Here is a 24,370-nt window from a genome sequence, read left to right as displayed (position 1 = left end):
GATGGGGGATCTGGCTTATGGGTGAGTGTTTATTGAAATCACATTTCAACCCAGGAGTGTGAGAAGATGTGCATTATTCCTCCTCCACACAGAGCTGATTCACAGCCCCTATTTTTACTCTCTTTTTTTCTTCATGGAGTTTAAAGGACAGAATATGCTTCCCACTTTTATTATTTTCACAACAATCCCATGGGATCAGTGAAGGATGGTTACTGCTCATAATTATCCAGCAAACTTCATGACCAAACTTCCCCAGCTCAAGTTGATAATTTTATCCACTCGTAGGGAATTAACACAATAGTCTATAGAGTGTCTGTCTTGATTCGTATAAGCTGCAAGCAAGTTTGTCTGGATGTGGAAACTGGCATTCTCTGTGTTGACACCCTTCCAAAGTCGCCTCTTTTCTTCTCTACTTCCCCTTATGTATCAGCATTACTTGCCTACAGTGTAGTTATAAACAGAGTTAGCCAGATGTCTTAATTGCGCTATAAACCTCTTCTTTACTGCACTTTTGGATTTCCTTCCTAGCCTTTCCAAATCTAACTTGCTCTGCAGATCATTCAAAGGAAATAGGAGGTACCATAGGAAGGGTGATTAAAAAGGGTGATTAAAGTTTTACTTGAACATTTGAGTTTTTATGATGCATTTCCCTATTATGTGTAACTTCTTAAAAAATATATTCTCCTTATATTTTCAGGTGGCATTATTGGTGAATCTTTTGTTTATGACCTAGTGTGCATCGTCCCAATCAACCATGGCGTACAATGCAGGCATCGCTGGAGACCCTAACCAGTTAGCACAACGCATCACTTCAAATATCCAGAAAATCACACAATGCAGTAAGTTCCTTAAAGCTATTCCTATTTACAAATGTTCCTGTCCCTATATCTTTTATTTTTGTCATGACAGGTTTAGGAGCTTTGGGTGAAATCCAGTGTTTTCCAAGCAGACTTCTGTTTCTCCCTCTCTTCCTCCTAGCCTCTGCCCAGAGGACCACCCAATACTTCGGAGCAGATTTTGGGTGGAGGGGCGGCAGCGTGGAGGAGACAGAGAAAGTCTCATAGTACAAGCAGTCATCTGTTCCACTGGCAGATAGGCACAGTATATTGCCCTTTATTGACAAGATTCTTAACATCTCAAAGGTTTGTGCCAATATTAGTTTTATGTCAGTTTTTAAAATTCTGGACTTTGTCAGCAAAACCTTCAGCAGTTCTGCAACTATACTTCAATATCTGGTTTATGGTGAGGTTTCAGGACCTAGTCATGAATTGCACACCTTAACTATCTTATCTGAAGTCTGTTGTACATGTTCTGGGCGGTGAAGGATTGAATTCAGTATGGCCCAGTACTAGGAAAAGGCAGCACAAAATTGAATGGTGTGGAAAGGTGTGTGTAAAAACAATGTACCCAAATGGTCTTCAAAAATCCTCTGTAGATATTGCCTGCTATGAGAGTACTTTGGTCATAAGGCTATGTTTTGAAGAAAAACTGTTATTGTTGGTTTGCATAAATATGTTGGTAAGATTCCCTCTCTCCCAAGAGAGCCATATTAAACTGTTGTAGAAAAGAAGAAATTGGAAGAGAGTACTGTGGCACCTTAAAATACATATTATTGTCACATAGATTTTCATGGATTGAAGTCCACTGGGCCAGATGAATGTGGAGGAAAATTCATCACTTTGAGAATGGTGCTAGAGATCATGAGTGATGCACCATTTGCATCTACATATTGTATTTTATTCTTATTCTTATTCTTATTCTTATTCTTATTTGCTAAACAAGTTTAGCTTTGGGATGATCTTATCAATGCATACCAACTGATTATTCCTCAGCTCTGAGCAGGTGGCTTGAATCCTCATTCAATTCCATACAGTAATTATTGTTGTGACCTTGTTAAATATATGTGCAGCAAGCTCCAATGTAGCATGATGAGAGGGCACTTTCTGGTTGCCATGCCCTTGCTTCTCCTTTAAATGATTAGGAGCTGTATCTGCTGACTTATCTCTTCCTTCCTCCACCCTCACTTTCATCCTTCCTCCTCCCTTTGTACTGGGCCACTTATATTTACTCATACCGCTGTAAAAGATTCACAATGTCATAATCCTTGTGTGTCACAACACACAACCTTCTGTAGAACTGTGTGTTGAGCCACACCTTCAGAAATAGTAACTGGTAAAAGCCATTCTATATGTGTTCAGATGTTCTTCCATCTGAAAATCCTTTCGATGGAAAGCTAGCATGCTGGGAAAAATGGTAGGCCTGAGGCTTTCTCCCTCACGTGCTGATTTTGGATAGGCAGAGTGTTATTGATGTGGGAAGCATTCAGTCTTCTCCACTAAGTCATGGTAAGAAATCTAATTCCAAAGAACAGTGTCAGACTGTTTCTGAATGTGTGGATTGCCTGCTTCCCTTTCTCATATACCTTTTCCTCAGGGGTGGGGAACCATTATATTTGTCAAGGGCTTATTTATTTATTTGATTGATTGATTGATTGATTGATTGATATATCGCCCTTCATCATAAGATCTCAGGGCGGTTCACAGAATAAAATGCCGGATAAATCATGAATGTAAGGAAAACAAAACAGCAAAACAATACCCCCCCTTATACTACTACTACTACTACTACTACTACTACTACTACTACTAATTTATTATTTATACCCTGCCCCTCTGGCTGGGTTTCCCCAGCCACTCTGGGCAGCTCCCAACAGAATATTAAAAATACAATAAAATATCAGTCATAAAAAACTTCCCCGAACAGGGCTGCCTTCAGATGTCTTTGAAAAGTCAGATAGTTGTTTATTTCCTTGACATCTGATGGGAGGGTGTTCCACAGGGTGGGCGCCACTACTGAGAAGGCCCTCTGCCCTTCTCACAGACACATTTAAATGTGGTAGAATATTAATCAGCCCAAGGCCTGGTTGAAGGGCAACATTTTTGCCTCTTCTGTAATGAAGACGCCAGGCGAGTCTCTCAGGAGAAAAGCATTCCACAAACAGGGAGCCACTACAGAGAATGTCCATTCTCAGGATCTCACATGGAGGAGGCACATGAAGAAAGGCCTCAGGCGATGAACACAGAGTTCAGGGCGGTTTATATGGGGAGAGGCTATATTCTCTTGGGGGTAATGTGCTACTGGGGTGGGGGTGGGGTTGTATTGTGGTGGGTGGGACCACCCGCTTTTCTCTTCCTAGCTCTCATGCTGCCATGCCACCTTCTCAGTGCTGCTGGGGAAGAGACATGAAGCTAGCTTGAGGGCAATAGGTTTCCCACTCATGCTTTGCTTAAATGACTGGTGGCTGCTGCTACATTTGTTTTCTCTCTGCCACATACAAGCTTCTTCTACCAGTTTGACTCATCTTGCTTTATGTGGCAATGCCCAGCCCCTTAGGAGGTTCCCCACTTGTGTGTCATGAAATTCTGAAAGGGAAGGGAAACCACATGGGAAAGAAAGACTCCTGTGCACTTATGGTTGGGCCGGCAGGGCAGATGCTGTAGAACTGGTAAAGATGAAAAAGAGGACTGAGTGCTAAAAGAGCTTGGGGTGGGAGCATGACGCTGTTTGGGGCTGCTTGATTGATGAAATGTGTATATTACTTCATTAATAAGAACTGAAACAGCTAGTTAGAGAGTGCCCCAAGTTTTAAACACTGAGATGCTTAATACTAAAATAAAATCTTGAAATGGGAGGAGGCTTCAGAGGGGAGATCCCTGAGTTGGAAATGAAAGGGAGTGAAGAGCTTGTCATCCATTTCTTTCTCTCCAAAATTGGTAGAAAGCATGGAAATTGCAAAGCTCGCAGTGGGAGTACTTCTCTCAATAATTTCTCTTTGGGGTTGTCTCAGTTCATAGGGTCCTGTGCTGATCTAGAGACTGAATTGCCAAATAGTGCTTCTTCCTGATTTCCTGCCCCTTTTCCACTTCAGGACTCTGGTATCGCCAAAGTCCTTGAATTAAAAGACGATGAATGAATGACTGCTAGAAAGTGGGAGGCTCCTTAAACTCTGTCAACATCACAATCTATTTAACCTTGGTAGCCTAATCTGTTAACTTCTGAAGCATTTTGGTTGGAGCTAAATTCACATTGGAATGCTGTGTGGGTCAAGGGAGGAGAAAATAAATTACTAGTACTAGGAATTTGCTGTCAGAAAAATCAGCCCACATGGATGATGTAATCACTGCTCTAGCACCCAGACTAGATTATCATGAAGGTTTTGCCTTAATGACTAAACAAGACAAACAAGTTCTAATGGTGTAACTTGTTTCTCTTTAATTGGACAATTGCTTTGTGCAGGTGATACGTCAGGCCTATGTGATGTGTAAGGAGTTCCTTATAATGCAAGTTTTATTTTCAGGTAGTGAATGCAAAGTTCTTGTGCTCTGGGCATATAATGCAGTTCTTATTTAATGCAGTTCTTATTGAATGCATTTTGTATCATTAACCAGAACTAGAACTGCATAGCTTTTGCAAATAGGCTGCATGATGTGCTATGAGGCTAAACCCTGGAGTTTCTGGTTGTAATTTAAATAATAAACGCTCCAAATTATGAGGTAAAGGCTAACACTTTGATTGCAAAACTGGGGCGGTTATCTTCTTTAAGGTGACTATTGTGCAGTGATTTGAAAGAATAGTAAAGCACCTACATTTGACTGTAGTCGAAAACTTCCTGTATACCATTTTTCTCCTTCCATTCCACCTAATGGAGGTTGAATCGTACAATAGAGCAGTGTCCTTCAATCTCAAGTCCCCAGAAGTTGTTGGATTGTGACTTCCATCATCCCTAACTATTAGCTACTAAGGTGACTGGGGATGATGGGAGTTGTAGTCCAACAACAGTTGAATTTATTTATATACTGAATCTATTTATTGAATTTATGTCTTGCCCTTCCTGTAGAAGAAGCCCACTCCCAAAGAATGCTGCAATAAAGGGCAATTCTTTCTCTAGCTGATATCCGTTCACTGAAGATTCTTCTCTGTGGAGCTCGATTAAATTGTAAAAATAATAATAAAAAATCTGAATTGTAGGACCATTTTCAGCCAGAAAATAATACATAAAAATCCATTCGTCTGGTAGAACAGGAAAAGCCTCTGTGCAAGGAGGCACTATCTCCTATGTCCTAGGTGACTGACAGACATATATGTGGGCAGCTGGGCTAGAGGGGGAAAATGTGGGTTAGTAACTCAGATAACTGATGGATATCTGCTTGTCTAGAGGGCACTTTTGCCTCCCCACGCCCCAAGTTGGCTTCAGCACTCTGTGCTAAACTGGTAGGAGGAAATACAGAAGGAAAGAAGAGAGAGCAGTTGGAATGGAGGAGGAACATGTTGAGAGAGGCTGTTGATAACTGCTCCCCATGGCTGAGTTCAACAGGGACATAATTGGGCCCTGTCAGAGAAAAAACATGAGCTTGCAGTTTAGAAGAAGTCTATGGTTTCAAATTGAAACTAGAAGGCACAGCCCCACTTTTGCAAGCTGTTGACATTTAGCTGAGGAGAAAGAGAAGGTCCAGAACTTGTTTGTGATAACATATATATTTATTTTTAATGAACTGAGGTCAAGCAAAAGGAAAATGCAAAACAAGTGCATTGGTAAGCCCTGCCACATGTGTGTAGTCATAAAAGCCTGCTCTTTATAGAGCACCGCTGAAAAACTTTAGCAACTTGTTGCACAATGCATCCTGCAGAGGGCAGTATTGGGTAACTTTTCTAAGCTAAACATTGCAAGAATCTTAGGTGCCGAAATTCAAGCATAAAGAAAACGTTAAGATGTAAGAACATGACAGCTCATTGGCTTTAAAATGATCTTTCCAATTAAACTTCAGTTGTCTAAAGTCTTAATTAACTTGGTCTGCCCTAATTTTTAAGTTAGGTTGTTGCTGTTTGATCAATTTAGGACATGAACAAAGAGAGTATTGTAGCTATAAAAATTTGTAGAATTTTAGAGTTGGAAGGGACCCTGAGGATCATCTAGTCCAACCCCCTGCAATGCAGGAATATGCAGCTGTCCCAAACGGTGATCGAACCTCCAACCTTGGCATTATCAGCACCATACTCTAACCAACTGAGCTATCCAGGCTGATCAGATGGAATCTCTTCCTTTTGGATTTACCTAGTATTTGATTATGAAAATGACTTGGTATTCCGCTTCAGTCCATGAACTTTGTGTTTTGCATTAACACGGTAGCGAGCCTCTAGCATAGATGTGGAAGGGGTTACATAGGCAAGAGTTGATAGGATCATCTGCTCTATGTGGTGTGCAGGGCACTCACTCTGCATCCTGTTTGCTAAGTGCAAGGGGTTCCCTGTAAGCCTTTAGCGCCTACAATATAGAAGATCCACAACGACAAACACTTTCCTATTAGTGAATTAGGATGCTTATGTCTGTTCAAGATGGCCAGCAGGTGGCATTTATTCATAACATGTGCAGGTGAGCTGTATCCCTATTCTAACCACATTTCTTTGCAACTAGGATTCATTCTGCACATCTCAAAGGGCTTTGCACTTGTGCCTTGTGGAACAGTAAATGGCTCCTGAAAGTCAGCTACTTTATGAATGGATATCATGGTCTGAGTTCCACTGAATGTGTGATTTCCTCAGGAGTATGTTCCCTATAGTAATGCCTGACTTCCAACTTGCTGTACTAATAATGGCTGAGATGTGGGAAACCTAGGTTCAAATCCTGCTCAACTGTTCATATGCTGTATGGTTGAATGAGGGTAGTAAGATAGTACTGTTCTCAACTTTGGCTCCACATACTGAAGGAGCATGTGGCTCACAACCCATGGGCTCCACCCCTGACACCTGTATGTCTGGAACATAGGGGGTTGCTTTGTCGAAAGTCAGAGCAGTTGTCCATCTAGTCATATTGTTGATATGACTGGCAATGACTCTCCAGGGTTTTAGGAAGAGGACTGGAAAGACTTGGGCCTTTTTTGGGGGGGGGGATCCAAAGGGCACCCAGGATATTACAGGCCCACTAGCTTATCTTCCCCTCTTGATTTGAAACATTATTTCAAAGATAACTTTTATCAAGCATATAGGTGGACAAGAATTAACGTAGTATCTGCAGAGGCAACTTCTATCTCAGTAGCCTCTAGGAGCTATTTGCCTCCGAAAGCAAGTAGATGGGGATGATCAGGTAGTCACTAGTTAATATTGATAAGCTTAGAAATCGCAGGCTAAGAGGAGAAGTAACCTTATGAATCAGTAACTAGCTAAAGAACAGCCAGCAGAGAGTAGGAATAAGCAAATGTAAGAAGTGGGCTGCCTCCAAGGATTTATATTGGTTGCCGGGGCTTTTAATTCATTGGTAAATGATCTGGAATTAGGGGTGAGCAGGAAGGTAACCAAGTTTACTGATGACACCAATTTATTTAAGGTGGTAAAATAAAATAAAACAGTGATACTGAAGAGCTCCAAAGAAAGATCTCTCCAAATTGGGGAATAAGCATTAAAATGGCAAATGCAGTTCATTGTAAGCAAGTATAAAGAGGGGCAAATAATAATAATAATAATAATCTCAACTTCAAATATATGCTGATGGAGTCTGAGCTGGTGGTTACTGACGAAGAAAGGGATCAGGAAAGGGATTGTGATTGTGGTGGATATTTCAGTGAAGAAGGTGAATTCCTTTTGGGGAAATCATTAGGAAGGTAATTGAAAATGAAGCAGCCAATATAATATTGCTTTTTATGCACATGATGCAGCTACACTTGAAATAGTTTTGGTCACCGCACCTAAAGGATATTGTAGAGCTGGAAAAGCTGCAGAAAAGGGCAAGCAAAATGACCAAGGGGCGTAGTTAAATTATGGAATTTACTGCTACAAGATGTGACGATGATTCCCAACTTGAATGACTTTTAAAAAGGGATTAGACAAATTCATGTGGGATATTATCAATGCATGTAGTCATGATGACAATATATTAACTCCAATGGGATGTGGGTGGTGCTGTGGTCTAAACCACTGAGCCTCTTGGGCTTGCTGATCAGAAGGTTGGCGGTTTGAATCCCCACGACGGGGTGAGCTCCCGTTGCTCTGTCCCAGCTCCTGCCAGCCTAGCTGTATGAAAGCATACCAGTGCAAGTAGATAAATAGGTACCACTGCGGCGGAAAGGTAAATGGTGTTTCAGTGCGCTCTGGTTTCCATCACGGTGTTCCGTTGCACCGGAAGTGGTTTAGCCATGCTGGCCACATGACCTGGAAAGCTGTCTGTGGACAAACACTGGCTCCCTCGGCCTGAAAGTAAGATGAGCACCGCAACCCCTTAGTCGCCTTTGACTGGACTTAACTGTCCAGGGGTCCTTCACCTTTACCTATATGACCTCCAGTATTGAAGGCAATATGCCTCTGAATATGAGTTGCTGGAAATCACACACACAGAGAGTGCTCCTGCACATATATCCTGCTTTTAGGGTTCTCATAGGCATTTTGTTGTGGGAAGAGAATGTTGGACTAAATAGGACAGACAAAAGGTGTGTTGGGGCTCTTGAAATGTTTTAAGTTTAAAAACATAATTTGAAAGGCTTTCGTTTTCAGCAGTTCAGCTGTAACATGATCTTTTTTGTGTACGTGTATGTATAGCTTTGCTTTTGAAAACTTCACTGAATTTGACCTACCACAGCTCTGTCAACTGGTATATGTTTCTGAATTGTCAATTAGAGATGCATGAAATTGTGGTGGAAATGTATCATTTACAAAAACCCTCTTCCTCTTTTTGCAAACAGCTGCAGAAATACAAAGAGTACTGAATCAACTTGGAACGCCACAAGACACGCATGAATTGCGGCAACAGCTGTAAGCGCTTCATGAGATGACCTTCATTTAACTGCATTGTAGATAGCCTCTCAATATGTGTTCCTGTCTTACCAAAGTGCTCTGCGTCTTTGAAACATTTGAGAACAGAAAAGGAGTGTGGGGATAAACCAACATCTTATCTGTATGTTGACTTGTTAATCCTCCAAGTTGCATTGTTGGCACTATTAAGCACCCAGATGGTGTTGGAAGCAAGAATGTACAGAGCCAACAAAGCCTACTGAGGTTCTTTTAAAAGTTCAAACCACTTTCATGTTTGCTACTTCCGGCATTTTGGAAATGACTCTTAGGCTTTTGACAACAGTTTCAGCAAGTTCGGTTTTGTTAAGTGATGCAAAAGTATAGTACAGTATAGCATGAAATCAAAAGAAGGAATTTATTCCAAATAACTGCGAAGAAGAGAGAGAGAGAGAGAGAGAGAGAGAGAGAGAGAAAGAAAGAAAGAAAGAAAGAAAGAAAGAAAGAAAGAAAGAAATTAGGAATGCATTGTTTCTACAGTGTGATGTTGGCAAGTGTCACTCATGCACCAGAAGGTTATGTAGATTATCTAATGTAATATTTAGATTAGCCTGAAACCACATGATTATAGATGTATACAGTCCTGTGCCTACAGGTTTTTATTGGTGGTTTCTGCAGATCTTGGTTGTTTATATCTTTTGTGCCCCTGCTCATTAGTGAGAGATTTGCTTGAAATCTCCTGAAAGAGGGGTGTTGGGCATATACATGGACACTAAAAGAGCTGGCTTTGCAGTTAATATCACTGGGCATGCTAACTAATGCCTACCAACTTCCACTTGGGCCAGATTGCCAGTGCTTTGTCCAGATTTAACTGGTAGATCAGGGTGCCTTGTGTTTTACTGCAACCCGTTCTCTAGATGGCCTTTTTCTTCAATTGACACAGGAGCTGTTGATTAAGGAATGCTTACAGTAATCAAGTACATCATGTTGCTACTCAAATCGTGGTTCTACATTAGAATATGTTCTTTTCCTTAGAATTAACTTGTGATCATAATTCCGGGGGCGGGGTGGAGAGATTTTTTTACTCTTATCCTTTTCCAAAAAAGAATATGTAAGCCTCCCCCTGATCATGGTGTTAGTCATAATTTAAAATGTTTTCTCTCTTTCCCCTTCCCATATTGACTATTTACATTTTAAAATAGCGAATCTACTTTTCATGGCCCATCTATCAACCTGTCAGACAAATGCAATCTTTATCATTTAAGTACTCATTTTTTTAAAAAAAGATTTAAAGCAAAGTTTGGTCCACTACTTCTCAATTCTTCATTCTTGGTTTCTACAGAAGTGGAACCAGCAGTTATTTTGCAAATATTAAATAATAAATGTGCCTTTCCTGAAGATTTATTTCTAAAGATATTCAGCAATGGAGTAAAAATGTTGGTTGAGTAATCCAGTCACTGACCTATAACTTTCTGTTTTAGGCAGCAGAAGCAGCAGTATACAAACCAACTTGCCAAAGAGACAGACAAATACATTAAGGAGTTTGGATCTCTGCCTTCAATAAGCGAGCAGGTATAAAAATGTGTTTTTTTAAAAAAAACAACAACCTAAAACTGCCCTTTTCATTTCTGCCATGTGTGTTTGAAAACATTTTACTACTGAGGGATATCAAGCAAAATACATTCATGGAACTTGGTTTGTAGTATAATTAAGAGGCCAAGTATTTTTTGAACTACTAGGATTATAGGATTTACTTTGGTACAGGCACTTGGATTATGATCATTTTAATCATTTTGACTGCAATCCTGTGCACAGTTAGGCTGCTTAAATCCTATTGACTTCAGTGGGATTTAAGCAGTCTAAATATGTGCAGAACTTGGACATTTTTGTCTTAACTGTGAGTGTGCTTGTATGGTATTATATGGGGAAATGAAATCAACATTCATTTCAGGGCAGTTGTCTTTCATTCTTATGAACAGCCATTCTAACAAATAGCTTATTATTTTCTCATTACTTTGTTCCATCAAAAAGAGTACAGGTCTGCCTGTGTTTGGCTTTGAGAAAGGAATAAAAGCAGAGGAAATCCAGCACTACTTCATTGGTGGGGAGCCTGTAGCCCTCCAGATATTGTTGGAATACAACGGACATTATCCCTGAACGTTGGCCATGCTGGCTGAGGCTGTTGGGAGTTGGAGTCCAACAATATCTAGAGAGCTGCAGGTTCCCACTTGCTCAAAATATGTGCAATTATATAGCATTCTCCTTCAGCTTCTTCTTTATCGTGTTAAAAATTGAGGCGTCGTCATGTTAACTCCGGGGGAAATTATTTTGCCAGTCATCTCACCACTGTCATACTGGTGGCATTTTTATGCTACAGGACACACAGCACAAAATTTTTCTCATAGAGTAGTGCTTAGGTGGGGCACCACTGGTTTAAATGACTGCCTCTCTTGCCTCTTTGTCAGAAGCTAGAACCCAGCATGGACTAGGGGATAGCTACGGGGTGCCAATTTTGAACTGTTGCTTAGCGATGAAGCCCTTTACACTATCATTAATGCATATTCATTGCAGATCTTTACTGTGGGTCCCACTCAGGGGAAGGGGTGTACATGTGAGCCTGCTCTGGCATGGCGCTACTTAAAATTGCTGCACTTGTCCACCTGTCTGTGCAAGTGCTGGACTTTCACTGCGATCCATTCCAAAGCCTTGATGTGCGAGGCTTTGGCGTCATAAAAAGCACCATTCAGTGGCCAGAGGCTTTGCAATAATAAAATGCCCTTCCACAACTTAGATAAACGTGTGTTCATCACACTGTATAGTTGAAAAGAGAGCGGTGATGCATCCATGTGTAGAATACTTTTGTCCATATCGCCCCTGACCTTACTTGATGTCTGCCTTAATGAAATGTGCAGTCATATATGCTGCTTCTGTTCAGCAGCTTGTAGAAAACTCCTGCACTGAATAATAACAGATGACCGACTCCGGGCCAGTTAAATAACAACTGTACAATAAATTTATCTCATTTTATCACATATGTAATATATATTACATTTTGCCCCTTAGCGTCAGAGAAAAATACAGAAGGACCGACTTGTAAATGAGTTCACTACAGCACTGACAAATTTCCAGAGGGTCCAAAGACAAGCTGCTGAGAAAGAGAGAGAATTTGTAGCCAGAGTGCGAGCCAGCTCTAGGGTATCGGTAAGTATATACCAATGTATGTGTGATGTTTCCATTTACAGTTGTACCTTGGAAGCCAAATGCCTTGGCTCCCGAAAAAAAATCGGCTCCTGAACGATCAAAACCTGGAAGTTAGTGTTCTGGTTTTTGAACAATTTTCGGAAGCCAAACGTCCGGTGCAGCTTCTGCAGCTTTTGATTGGCTGCAGGATGCTCCTGCAGCCAATCAGAAGCCACACTTGGGTTTTCAAATGGTTCCGGGAGTCGAACGGACTCCCGGAACACACTCTGTTCAAAAACCTAGGTACCACTGTATAAAATCTGTTTCAGTGTTTTAACTTTTGCATGTTTTAAAGTAGGTTTGTAAATCTTTCTTGGTTATACTGTTTAACCTTTTATAAACCACTTTGAGGGTTTTCTTACAATCACGTGGTACATAAATTTTTTAAAATAAACAAATTACATAGAATAATGGAGGAATCAGGGTAGAATTTATCATTTATCTACTCTAATACTACTTTAGCAGTTATCTCCATATTAGGATGCATGGTGAAATGTGTGTTTCACATGCAGTCAGTTGCTAAGCTCCATTTGTGAAATGAATGACAAGCTCTTGAATTTCACCTGCAACAAAAAGTCGTGGCTTTTTAAATTGTTATTATTAAAGCACCAGATAATCTCCTAGGGCCGCAAGCAAGGGTGGAGCTTTTTGGTCGGGGTGGAATAAAACAAGGGAAGCTTTCATGTGGTCAAAGTTGGGTTTGAATACAATAGCATGCAGGACCCAGAAGACCCTGTCAGCATGCCTGATTTTGTCAGCATGTGGCTTTGCGGGCAATTGCCTGGGGAACACGGTGTGGTTTCTCATGTTTGTTGATCTGAAGCTGACTGATATTTACGTGAGTAGGAATTACCATGTGATACTCCACATAATTGCAAACAGGTCTCAGCTAGTAGCATCTATGGCAGCAGAATCTAGCATAAAGGTGAAATAAGCTTTTGCAAGAATTGACACCCAAGGCTGGATCTAGAAGCGTTTCAGTTTAAAGCGTTGTAAGTTTAAACAGGGAAAACAGGTAGAGAAAAACAGGACTTCACGTCGCCATCTGGTGGCACAATGTTATATCACACATACAACACATATAAATCGCTTCTTCTTTACCTGTCTAGCTGAGTCCTAAGATCAGTGCTTTTTTTTCTAGGGGGGGGCAGACGCAGGGGTGTGCATACCCCTAAACATTTTGTGAATCTAAGTTTGGCCTCATTGAGGGGCAGCATTTCAATATGAGTAGGAAAATGAGAGTACCCCTAAACATTATTTTTTTAAGAAAAAAAGCACTGCCTAAGAGAATATAATTTCATCCATCTTATTCTATCATGGCTGCTCTACTTTGTGCATTAAATATTCCATAGCTGTTGGGTATGGTGGGTATGCAGATCTAGCAGTACCCAGACCAACCTAATGTGAGCAAGAAGTTAAGGTGGTTCTAAGAAGTGCTATGACACTGAAGTGGTCTTGCTTCTTTTCTGTTTTTACTGAATTATTTTTTTTGGGGGGGGGGGACATTGACTTGGATCCTAAGATGAGTTAAGTTGAAGAAGTTCACAGAAGGAAGTTTTCCCTCTTCTTTTTTCCACTCCAGCTACAGCCACCCCAGAAACCGTTCTGGAGAGTCTTCCTAAACAATGTGGGAGGAATAGTCCAAAACTGGGCAAGCATTTATTCCAGTGTCATTTTCCCCCCTAGTGTAGAAACTTACACCTGCAATTGCATTACTTTTTCCCCTTCAGGGAGTGCTAAGGATATAACACAAATTAAATTGGGCTGATCCAACTTTTCCTTTTTCCTTATACCTTCTTTTTTGTGGATGTGTCATATTGAAGCAGATGTAATTCCATGCCTCAGAATAAGTTGTTTTTCCATCTCTTAACTTTGCAGGGTGGTGCCCCAGAGGAAAGCTACAAAGAAGGAACACTTGTGTCCTGGGACAGGTAGGAAGTGCTGTAAAATCTGACATTGTTTCATTTATTGAATTAAGTAAACTAGGTAAAAAACTTTGTGTGCATATAATATTGCTATAAATTCTAAAATCACTCACAAGTAGGCAATAAAACCTGTTGAAGTTTTTTTTCTTATGAGGTGTCATAAATGTGGTTCTTTCATTGCCAAAGTGTGATGTGATCTTAATCCTGCATTGTTCTGTTAGAAAAACTTAACAGCTTTTATATGTATTTTCTCTTAAGAGCTTCCATTAATGACTTTCACTCGGTGGGTACTGTGTGTGGTATTCAAATAGGTCCCAAAATCTGGTTGCCAGTGGCAGCTAGCAATCAACGTTCCTGTGTAAAGTATATTAATTAATAATCTATTTGGATATCCTGTGTGCTTTAACTTATAGCCAGCCTCAGACCCAAGTACTAGAAGAAGAAATCACAGAAGATGACCTTCGTCTTATTGAGGAGAGAGAGTCTGCCATCAGGCAGCTTGAGGTGAGCAGAGGGCAAAGTTTAGAAATGCACTGAGATCAAGAGCGGAATTTTCTTTCCTTAATTTGACAGTGTATTTTAAAAAACTTCTCTTGTGGTACTGGTTCTCCCTACCCCAGTATTTGTTGCCCTTAAGTCTTGTGCTTCCATGTGATTGATTGAATGTCAGTTTCTAAAACCAAAGAAAATGTCTTATCCTGCACCACCTAGTGAACCATGCTCACCAAAGTACATCTATATTTCAGAATTTTAATTCCTAAACCATAAATGGAGTGAAACAGTGTCTAAGTAAAGATAACAAATTTTTTTGCTCAATGGCACAGTCTAGGTCCACTTGATCCTATTGATTTCATTGGAGGAATTACACCTCTGATTTATCTAGCTAAAACAGGGAGACTAGATTGTACCTTTAAAAAGACATGGATTGCACAAAGTTGAACACTTTGGTGTCTCGTTAACACAAAGCTATCTGGGCTGGAATTGATCGTGGTTATACCCTAATTAATTAGCTAAAACATTCCATATGCAAACACGACATCCAATTTGTTTTCCAGATATGTTAAAAGTAGCATGGTGAATGTTAAAGGATTTGTGTGTGCTGCTTGCTGTTTTGTGGTTTCGTAGTCCAACCATCTCTTTCCCCCAACCATTTGTCCTGTCACTTTTTCCATTCTTTTCTACTCGTTGCTGGGAGTGAATTCCTGCAGTTGTGCTAAGTGCTGTTGGGGATGTATAAACATGAACATCTTCTGTGTTTACAGGCAGACATTTTGGATATTAATGAAATATTTAAAGATCTGGGGATGATGATTCATGAACAAGGAGATGTGATAGGTAAGCATAACATTTGGGCACAGTAGCTGGATTCAGTTAGCATCTAGAAATTTCCCAGTAATTTGATAAAAGCTAGAGTTAGCTGTTTCCCAATCATCTGGTTAGTCAAAATTTGGCTTGTGAGGAATCTGAATATGCCCATGCACCTTCTGGATTTTATTAACTGACGTGTAGCTGCCTTATATTTCAGGCTAAAAGAGATACAATATGAAATGTGCTTAAGGGGCTGTTCTGTTTTGTTGTGGGAAAAAGTGTACTTCAGCTTGGTTTCTTGTATTACAACTTACATGGTTCTTGACAGCTTTTCAGATTTCAAAGGAGCTGTGCCCTCCTAGGATTAAATTCAGAGCATGTTCAGAATGAAGAGTTGACAGAAAAAGCATTATGCATAAGAAAAATCTATGTTTTAAGTATACATTTTATAGACCTATACATTAAGCTCAGGAAGGAGCTGGACTTTTAAACAGATTTTTTTTTAAAAAAAAAGAAATACTGTGCCCGCATATGGAGTGGATGAGCACTGCCACCATGGTGGCAGTCATTTTTGTCCAGGATACAGTCTGTTTCCACAAGTTGGTTATGATCATACCTTGGGGAAATAGCTTACGTTTTCCTTCTCTGCATGTGTAACCGAAGCCTATTAGTTGGGGTGAAAAATCCTAAGCACATTTAGTAGGAGTGGAATCACACCTTTAAAAAGAAAAGAAAAGGGGGGGGGGGACAGTAGAGGCCTGCCATTAAAAATGATGATTCTGCATTGAGTCCCACCCTTCCACTACTTAAAGTTACCCACTGTAATGTGTAGTTCAACTTGTCTCATGTCCCAGTATCAGTACAATATGTATGTCCCTGCCAATGCCTCATCTTTGACTGCTGCCAGCAGGAGCAAATAATGCACATTGTAATGATCTCAGGTGGAGGCTCAGGTAATTCCGCACTCCCATGTTGGAAGAAAGTGCAAGGCAGGTCAAAGGACTGCAGGGGCTGCCCCTTGCTGCCCACACATGTAGCAGCCTCCCACCAGAACTGCCTGTGCATCTGACTGGTATGTGAATCAGCCAGTTGGATCACCATAACCCTTTTCATGCTAGCCAGATGCCCAAGTTGCAGGGGTGCGATGTCAATGGGCTGGTATTGTCGGGAGGGTGTATGTGTTAAGCTGAATGAGCCACCATCCGCCCCATGTCCTTTGTTACCTGTAGTTTTTTCCTGGTTTGTTTCAGCTAAACGTTCTTGCAAGTAAGTGTGCTTAGGATTTCCCCCCCTTTCCTGTGTCATAGTCAAGTAACAGGACTAAAGATGTAAGGTTCCAGAGCAATCTCTATCTGTTACTGAGAATTTCACTCTGCCTTCAGATTAAAGTCTCTGTGGTTTATTTTTCTCCTCAAAGACAGCATAGAAGCCAATGTAGAAACAGCTGAAGTCCATGTCCAGCAAGCAAATCAGCAGTTGTCCAGAGCAGCAGACTACCAGGTAAATATGAGCAGAAGCAGGTAGATTATGTTGGGAATTTTCCATCCTTTGATTAAAAAATTGAAGCTTAATTTTCAGACTTACTAAGAGGCTAGCAATGTGAGGTACAGGTGACTCACTCTCCTCTAGGCCATATTTTTAATGATCGTTTTTAATGCTCTGCTTTTCCAGCAAAAAAATCAGAGCAGTTTACAATCGTATTAAAAAACACACATACTAAACATTCCATTTGTAATAAGGGAGGCAGGATGAGTTAAAGCACAAATGTACACCGCTCAAAATCATGCATGGACAGGAATATCTTTGTACGGTTCCTGAATGCTGACCTAGAAGGCAACAAGCAGACCTCTTGGTTCCACAGGATGGGTTGCAGATGTGTGGTGCTGAAACAGAAAAGGGCCCATCTTTCAACCTCCAAGGCACATCGCTCCATCGTCTTCAAAGACAGATGGGTGCCAGCGACAATTTAATCACCAGCTGTCTTATCTCAAAAAAGTGAAGGGATCCAGAGAAGGACTTCCAGTGCAGATATGACAAGGGAATTATATGAGAAGGTGGTCCTTCAGATGCTTTGAGGCATGGCCATCTTGGGTTTTAAATCAAAACCATCACTTTGAATTACACTCGCACCCCAGAAGCCTTGCCAACTCCTTTTGGACAGGCAGAAAGCCATTGAAGGCAGCTCCATGTAGAGTGCACTACATTAAACCATGCCATGACCAGAAGATGGAAAACTGTAGCAAAATGTTTTTTAAAAAATTTCTTTTGAATTTTTTGTATGTGGGGGTGGGGGTGGGGTGGATGTTTGGTTGGGTTTGGGGAATTTTTTTGATTTTGTTGCTTTTGTAATTTTTACAGTTTTTTGTTTGTATTGTTTTATTGGTTTTGTTTGTTTGTTTGTTTGTTTGTTTAAGGTGTTATTTTGTTCTTAGGGGGAGGGGTCAGGGCTGCCGGGGAGTGGGCCCCAGCCCACAAAATGGCTGGGGCATGTTCCACAGGGGGGGATGCACTGGGACAACCGATCTCAGTGATCACGGGTAGGAGGAGGAGTTACGCTAAGATTAGACCATGTCATTACAGAGGGGGCAGGTTTAGTCGTTGTCTGAGGACTATTCCTACTTCCGGGTCTCGTCCTGACCGGATGGATACTAGAATCAGCAAGGGATACCCACATGACCTGAAGGTGCTGCTGTGCAATGCCAGGTCAATGATTCATAAGACCACTGCCATCCATGACTTGATCATGGATGGAGGATTTGACCTGGCATGTGTAACAGAGACTTGGTTGGATGAAGCAGATGGGCCTGTCCTTGCCGATGCTTGTCCACCAGGTTTCTCTTACGCACAGCAACCCAGGTGATGTGGGCGGGGAGGGGGGGTTGCAGTGATTTTTAGGAAGTCATTAGTTTCCACCAGGCGTCCTATTGGGAAGACCCAGTTTTCCGAGTGCATGTTCTGGAAGTTGGGCAATAGGGGCAGTACAGGATTCCTTTTGGTGTACCGACCTCCCCGCTGCACCAAGGATTCCCTGCCCGAGCTGCTTCAGGTCATGGCGGTTGCTCTCCTGGAGACACCTAGTTTGGTCGTCCTAGGAGATTTTAACATCCATGCCGACACAACCTTACAAGGGGCCGCTCGGGACTTTGTGGAAAGCATGGCCTCCATGGGGCTGTCCCTGAATAAGTCTGGCCCAACCCATAGCCGTGGACATGCCTTGGACCTGGTGTTTACCTCTATGGATGTTGGTGATCTGACACTAAGTAAAAGCGAAACTAAAGAAGTGCCATGGTCAGATCACTTCCTGGTGCAACTGGACTTCTCTGCGACCCATCCCCTCTGCAGGGAGGTGGGACCAATTCGGATGGTCCGCCCCCACCACTTAATGGATCCAAATGGTTTCCAGAGAGTGGTAGGGGATGCTTTATCCCATGTTGATGGCCTTTCAGCTGATTCCCTGGTGGCCCGCTGGAATGTGGAGTTAACCAGGGCTATTGACTGTTTGGCTCTGAAGCGCCTTCTCCGATTGCATGGAGCCTGGACAGCCCCGTGGTTTTCCACGGATCTGAGGGCAATGAAACAATCGTTGAGACGGCTAGAGCGCCTGTGGCAGATAACTCATTCCGAATCTGACTGGACACAGGTTAGAGCTCAACGTCGAGCCTACCAAGTGGCGATAGCGACGGCGAAGAAGAATTTCTTCACCGCCTCTATTGCATCTGCAGAAAACAGCAGCAGACTTTTTCAGGTGGTTCACAATTTAGCGGAACCACCTGCAACATCGGGGCCCAGTACGGGCCACATGTTCTCCTGCAATGATTTCGCAAAGTTTTTTGCAGATAAAATCGCTCAGATTCGGGAAGAAGTAGACTCCACCGTGGGAGCAGGGCCGGGGTGGGAGAGTGCTAGAGACCTGTCTAGTCAAGTTGCGTAGGATCAATTCCAATCTGTTACCTCCGAGGATGTGGACAGGCTGCTTGGACGAGTGAAGCCAACCACCTGTCTCCTGGATCCTTGCCCATCCTGGCTTATAAAAGCTAGCCGGGAAGGACTGGGCGATGGGCTTCGTGGGGTGGTGAATGCTTCCCTCCGTGAGGGAGCCTTCCCAGACCCGCTGAAAGAGGCAGTTATTAAACCGCTTCTTAAAAAACCATCTTTAGATGCGGCCACGATGGCCAACTATCGCCCAGTCTCAAATCTTCCATTCTTGGGAAAGGTGATTGGGCAAGTGGTTGCTGAACAACTCCAGGCACGCCTGGAAGAAGCGGACCATTTGGATCCCTTCCAGTCGGGATTCAGGCCTCATCATGGGACTGAAACTGCCTTGGTCGCACTGGTTGATGATCTCCGGCGGGCTAGGGACAAAGGTGAGAGCTGTTTCCTAGTTCTGCTGGATCTCTCAGCGGCGTTTGATACCATCGACCATAACATCCTTCTGGACCGTCTTGAGGGGCTGGGAGCTGGGGGCACTGTCATACAGTGGTTCCGCTCCTTCCTCCTGGGCCGTGTTCAGAAAGTGGTGGTGGGGAATGAGTGTTCAGACCCCTGGGCTCTCACTTGTGGGGTGCCTCAGGGTTCTGTCCTCTCCCCCATGCTTTTCAACATTTACATGCAGCCGCTGGGAGAGATCATCAGGAGGTTTGGGCTGGGTGTTCATCAGTATGCAGATGATACCCAGCTCTACCTCTCTTTTAAATCAGAACCAGTGAAGGTGGTGAAGGTCCTGTGTGAGTGTCTGGAGGCAGTTGGAGGAAGAATGGCGGCTAACAGATTGAGGTTGAATCCTGACAAGACAGAAGTACTGTTTTTGGGGGACAGGAGGCGGGCAGGTGTGGATGATTCCATGGTCCTGAATGGGGTAACTGTGCCCCTGAAGGACCAGGTGCGCAGCCTGGGAGTCATTTTGGACTCACAGCTGTCCATGGAGGCACAGGTCAAATCTGTGTCCAGGGCAGATGTTTACCAGCTCCATCTGGAACGTAGGCTGAGATCCTATCTGCCTGCGGACTGTCTCGCCAGAGTGGTGCATGCTCTGGTTATCTCCCGCTTGGACTACTGCAATGCGCTCTATGTGGGGCTACCTTTGAAGGTGACTCGGAAACTACAACTAATCCAGAATGCGGCAGCTAGACTGGTGACTGTGAGCGGCCGCCGAGACCATATAACACCGGTCTTGAAAGACCTACATTGGCTCCCAGTACGTTTCCGAGCACAATTCAAAGTGTTGGTGCTGACCTTTAAAGCCCTAAACGGCCTCGGTCCAGTATATCTGAAGGAGCGTCTCCACCCCCATCGTTCTGCCCGGACACTGAGATCCAGCGCCAAGGGCCTTCTGGCGGTTCCCTCATTGCGAGAAGCAAAGCTACAGGGAACCAGGCAGAGGGCCTTCTCGGTAGTGGCGCCCGCCCTGTGGAACGCCCTCCTATCAGATGTCAAAGCGATAAATAACTACCTGACATTCAGAAGACATCTTAAGGCAACCCTGTTCAGGGAAGTTTTTAACGTGTGATATTTTAGTGTATTTTTGGTTTCTATGGAAGCCGCCCAGAGTGGCTGGGGAGGCCCAGCCAGATGGGCGGGGTATAAATAATAAATTACTATTATTATTATTAGCACTTTGTTGCAACTTTTCATGGATAGCTAAGTTGGGGAGATGCAGTTTGATCCACAGGTGCCACTTGAGCCTCCGAGAATAAGGCCCAATCTAAAAGCAGTCTCAAGCGGCAAGCCTGATAATGTAGTACAGTATTGGGGAACATTTCTCAGGCTGAGGGCTGCATTCCATCATGGTCAAAGTTCAGGGGATGCAGCAGAAGCAAAAAGTGGGTGAGAGCAGAGACCAAAATGGGTAGAACAACAAATGCAACTTTCACCTTTGTACAGTAAGAGTCATGTGTTGCAATCGTAAGAAGGTCAAGCGATCTCTACACACACAAAACCATCCTCTCTCCAGGCAAGCAAGAACTATGATCCCAGTTCAAGGATACATTTCAGCCATGCAAAAGCCCTTAAGGAAGGGGAAGCCCAGGACTGCTGACCTGGGACAGCCCTGAGGCACAGATTGAAAACATTTGTTAACCGTAATGACCATGAACCTATTTAACACACTGCACTGAAATGGAAAGCAAGTGGCTTTGAAGAGGTGTGCTCTCATTTTTATTGGACAGACTGTCCCATCACATGTATAGTATTTATAAAAACTAACTTTAGCACAGTTGTGAATGTTACACTCATCAAACCTATTTAGTTATGATTCCCCAGTAGTAAGATTATTCTTTTTATGAGCAGAATAAGTCATGTGTAATCTAAAAAGTTGTTGAGAGATTTAAGTACCACAAATTTTAATAAGTTTCCCTATGAGTTGGGGTATTTCAGGTTTTAAAAGCAAACTATTCAGTGCCTATAACTTAGTCTTTTCTGTAAATCTAAACAGTGACTAAGGCTGCAATTCTAACCCAATTTGCCTAACAGTAAATTGCATTGAATTCTGTAGGACTTATTTCTGAGTAGACACGGTTAGGATTGCATGGTTGCTATCTCGAAATCGCCAGAGACCTCTAACTTGCGAGTTCTCAACTTGCACTCTGTCTCTCAACGAAACATGTGAACTGTCTCAGTTTTGGATTCTGTAGAGTTTTGTTAATGTTGAGTTTTCTGTGTGGGGGGAATTTGCTTCAAATGGAAGAGCAATATTCAAACCGTGGGTATCCCCACCTGAAGTCTGAAAGGTTTAAACACAATTTTCCATGCCACTGGTGAGAACTGGATGGTAGATCATCTGACGATGGAACACTTTGAACCGTTCAGTTCAGGAATTTCTACTCTGACAATCTCCTCTTTTGCTTCTCCACAGCGCAAGTCCCGCAAGAAATTGTGTATCCTCATTCTTGTGCTTGTTGCAGGAGCAACTATCCTTGGCCTCATCATCTGGGGAGCAACAAAATCATGATGTGCTAAATTACGTAGTAGAGTTTCCAGTCATGTCTCATTGTGAAGCTGTTCAGTAAATGATGTGCCCATCTTTATCACTTCTGCTTTGTCACAAGATGCATTTTTAATCCACGAGTGCTTCCCTCTCAGCTTGTGTAGTACGATTAATTTGAATTCATCGTGGCAATGTAACTTGCCATACTCGATCTAGGTATAGGCAACTTCTTATATGGTGCTTACTACTCTTCTCTTTACCTCCAGGTGTGGATCTGTTGATCAAGTAGGCCAGGCTTTCTCTCTCTCTCCCTCTCTCTCTCTCTCTCTCTCTCTCTCTCTCACACACACACACACACACACACACACACACACAAACAGAGTTGTCTTGCAAGGTCATTCAGCTGAACCCTTTAGAGGCATCATAGAGGGGCTTGTGAGCAGGATGCAAATTGTCAAACACGCTGTTTGATATGTCAGCTTGACCCCCAACTTTATAGGGCCAAGTTAATTTACTGCAACAATTCATTCATCAATCACTTTCAATGACTGTTAATATTAACCTGTATCTCTGGACTAAGTGAAACATTTCTCATTTCTGAGATCTCACACACACACACACAGTCCCAAGGATTTCTTTCCATAAACTAGTGGAAATTTCTGTCCACTGACTGACTCTCTGCACAGTTCAAATCTAATAACTGGGTTACTGGAGGTTGGAGCCTTGCTTCTGTTGTTATCTTTCTGACTTAATCTTTCTGAAACTTTTTTGGATTAAATGTGCAGTTTCTGTTTTACAAAAGAACGGTATCTTTCTCTTCATATTTTGATATTAAAAACCTGATACTGGGTATCAGCAAACTTGGCAAAGGCTAATCTAGCAAAAAGGGTTTGATAATGGTAGGCTGTGTGTTTGTACTTATCTTTAAAAGATAAGTCTTTGGAATACATTTAAAAATTAGCTAAGATTTGCACCTTAATTTATGTACTTGTTAGGTATCTGAAGTTTAAAGTATATGGGCGAAATTAATATATATAGTGGCTTAGCTTCAAACTTGGCTCTCTGATTTGAATCTCCAATAATGTACACATTCCTAACTAGAAAACTGTTTTTAGTTGGTTTGTGACTCAAGGCAACACAGCTGGATTGGGGCAGTGGGGGATTCACAATCATGGATTTGTATACTTGTGAACATCTGGACAAGATCCCCCACAGGACCAAAGCAGCTGAGAAGAAGGAAGCCATTTGGATTGGGAATACAGCATGGGGACAGGATCAACCATGTCCCATTTCATGGCCCCAATCTGAAGGGAAAAGGGTTTGCCTCTGCATTTACCCTTTAAAAACAACAACAGCTGATCTGGTGATGGATATCCTCACTATCTTTACTACTTTGGTCTTCATATTCCTGTATATGATGGTGACTAGTGAAAATTCTGAGTTGTGTACTGCTTGAATTCAGGGCTCTCAGGCCAATATAAACATCAAACCTGGTGTTTTTGTTTTTAACAAAGTGACTGATCCCTCATTGTATTAGTAAGTACTAGGAGTCCAGAACAGAGTTTGGAAAGTTTTGACTTCCAGATGATTAAGCTGAATTTAATTCTCTCAAGTCCTGAGGTTTTTTTTATTAAAAAAACAACAACTTGATTATTATTATTTTTGGTTCCATTTTGTAGTAACATATATTGGAAAAGTTATTCATTGTTATCTGCGAACTAATCAGGTTATTTTTTAATATATTATTGAAGTAATTAAAATGTATTGCACAAATATTATCTCTAGCTTATACATCTTTTGTATGCAGTTTGATAGAGAAGCAATGTTTACATGATAAGCTCTGAGACTTGTGATTTGGGGAAAACTGAAAGTATCTACAATCTAAATTTGGATTGCACCATCTAAATAAAGGCAGTTTTGAAAGTGAATGCTTTGCAGGTTGTCCTTTGCCATTTAGGTAAAGGTAAAAGGTAAAGGACCCCTGGATGGTTAAGTCCAATCAGAGGCAACTATGGGGTGTGGCGCTTATCTTGCTTTCAGACTGTGGGAACTGGCGTTTGTCCACAGATAGTTTTCCGGGTCATGTGTCCAGCATGATTAAACCACCTCTGGTGCACAGAAGACCATGACGAGTTCCAGAGCACATGGAAGTTCCATTTACCTTCCTGCCACAGCGGTACCTATTTATCTACTTGCACTG

General features: G+C 42.1%; 1 protein-coding gene across 1 annotated transcript in view; it reads left to right on the top strand.

The window, feature by feature from the left end:
- The window catches only part of STX7 (syntaxin 7), a 31,250-nt gene extending 7,152 nt beyond the window's left edge, over positions 1-24,098 (top strand). Inside the window, exons 2-10 of the mRNA XM_053381934.1 lie at positions 698-839; positions 8,730-8,799; positions 10,257-10,347; positions 11,839-11,976; positions 13,894-13,946; positions 14,354-14,444; positions 15,203-15,275; positions 16,666-16,748; positions 22,099-24,098. Of these exons, the coding sequence (XP_053237909.1) occupies positions 755-839; positions 8,730-8,799; positions 10,257-10,347; positions 11,839-11,976; positions 13,894-13,946; positions 14,354-14,444; positions 15,203-15,275; positions 16,666-16,748; positions 22,099-22,194 (780 nt within the window). The 5' untranslated portion in view covers positions 698-754 and the 3' untranslated portion in view covers positions 22,195-24,098. The remainder of the gene's footprint in view (positions 1-697; positions 840-8,729; positions 8,800-10,256; positions 10,348-11,838; positions 11,977-13,893; positions 13,947-14,353; positions 14,445-15,202; positions 15,276-16,665; positions 16,749-22,098) is intronic.
- Positions 24,099-24,370: the final 272 nt, after the last annotated feature.

Source organism: Podarcis raffonei, chromosome 3 (genome assembly GCF_027172205.1).
Source record: "Podarcis raffonei isolate rPodRaf1 chromosome 3, rPodRaf1.pri, whole genome shotgun sequence".
NCBI classification, from domain to species: domain Eukaryota; kingdom Metazoa; phylum Chordata; class Lepidosauria; order Squamata; family Lacertidae; genus Podarcis; species Podarcis raffonei.
This window is presented reverse-complemented; position numbering and strand designations above follow the sequence as displayed.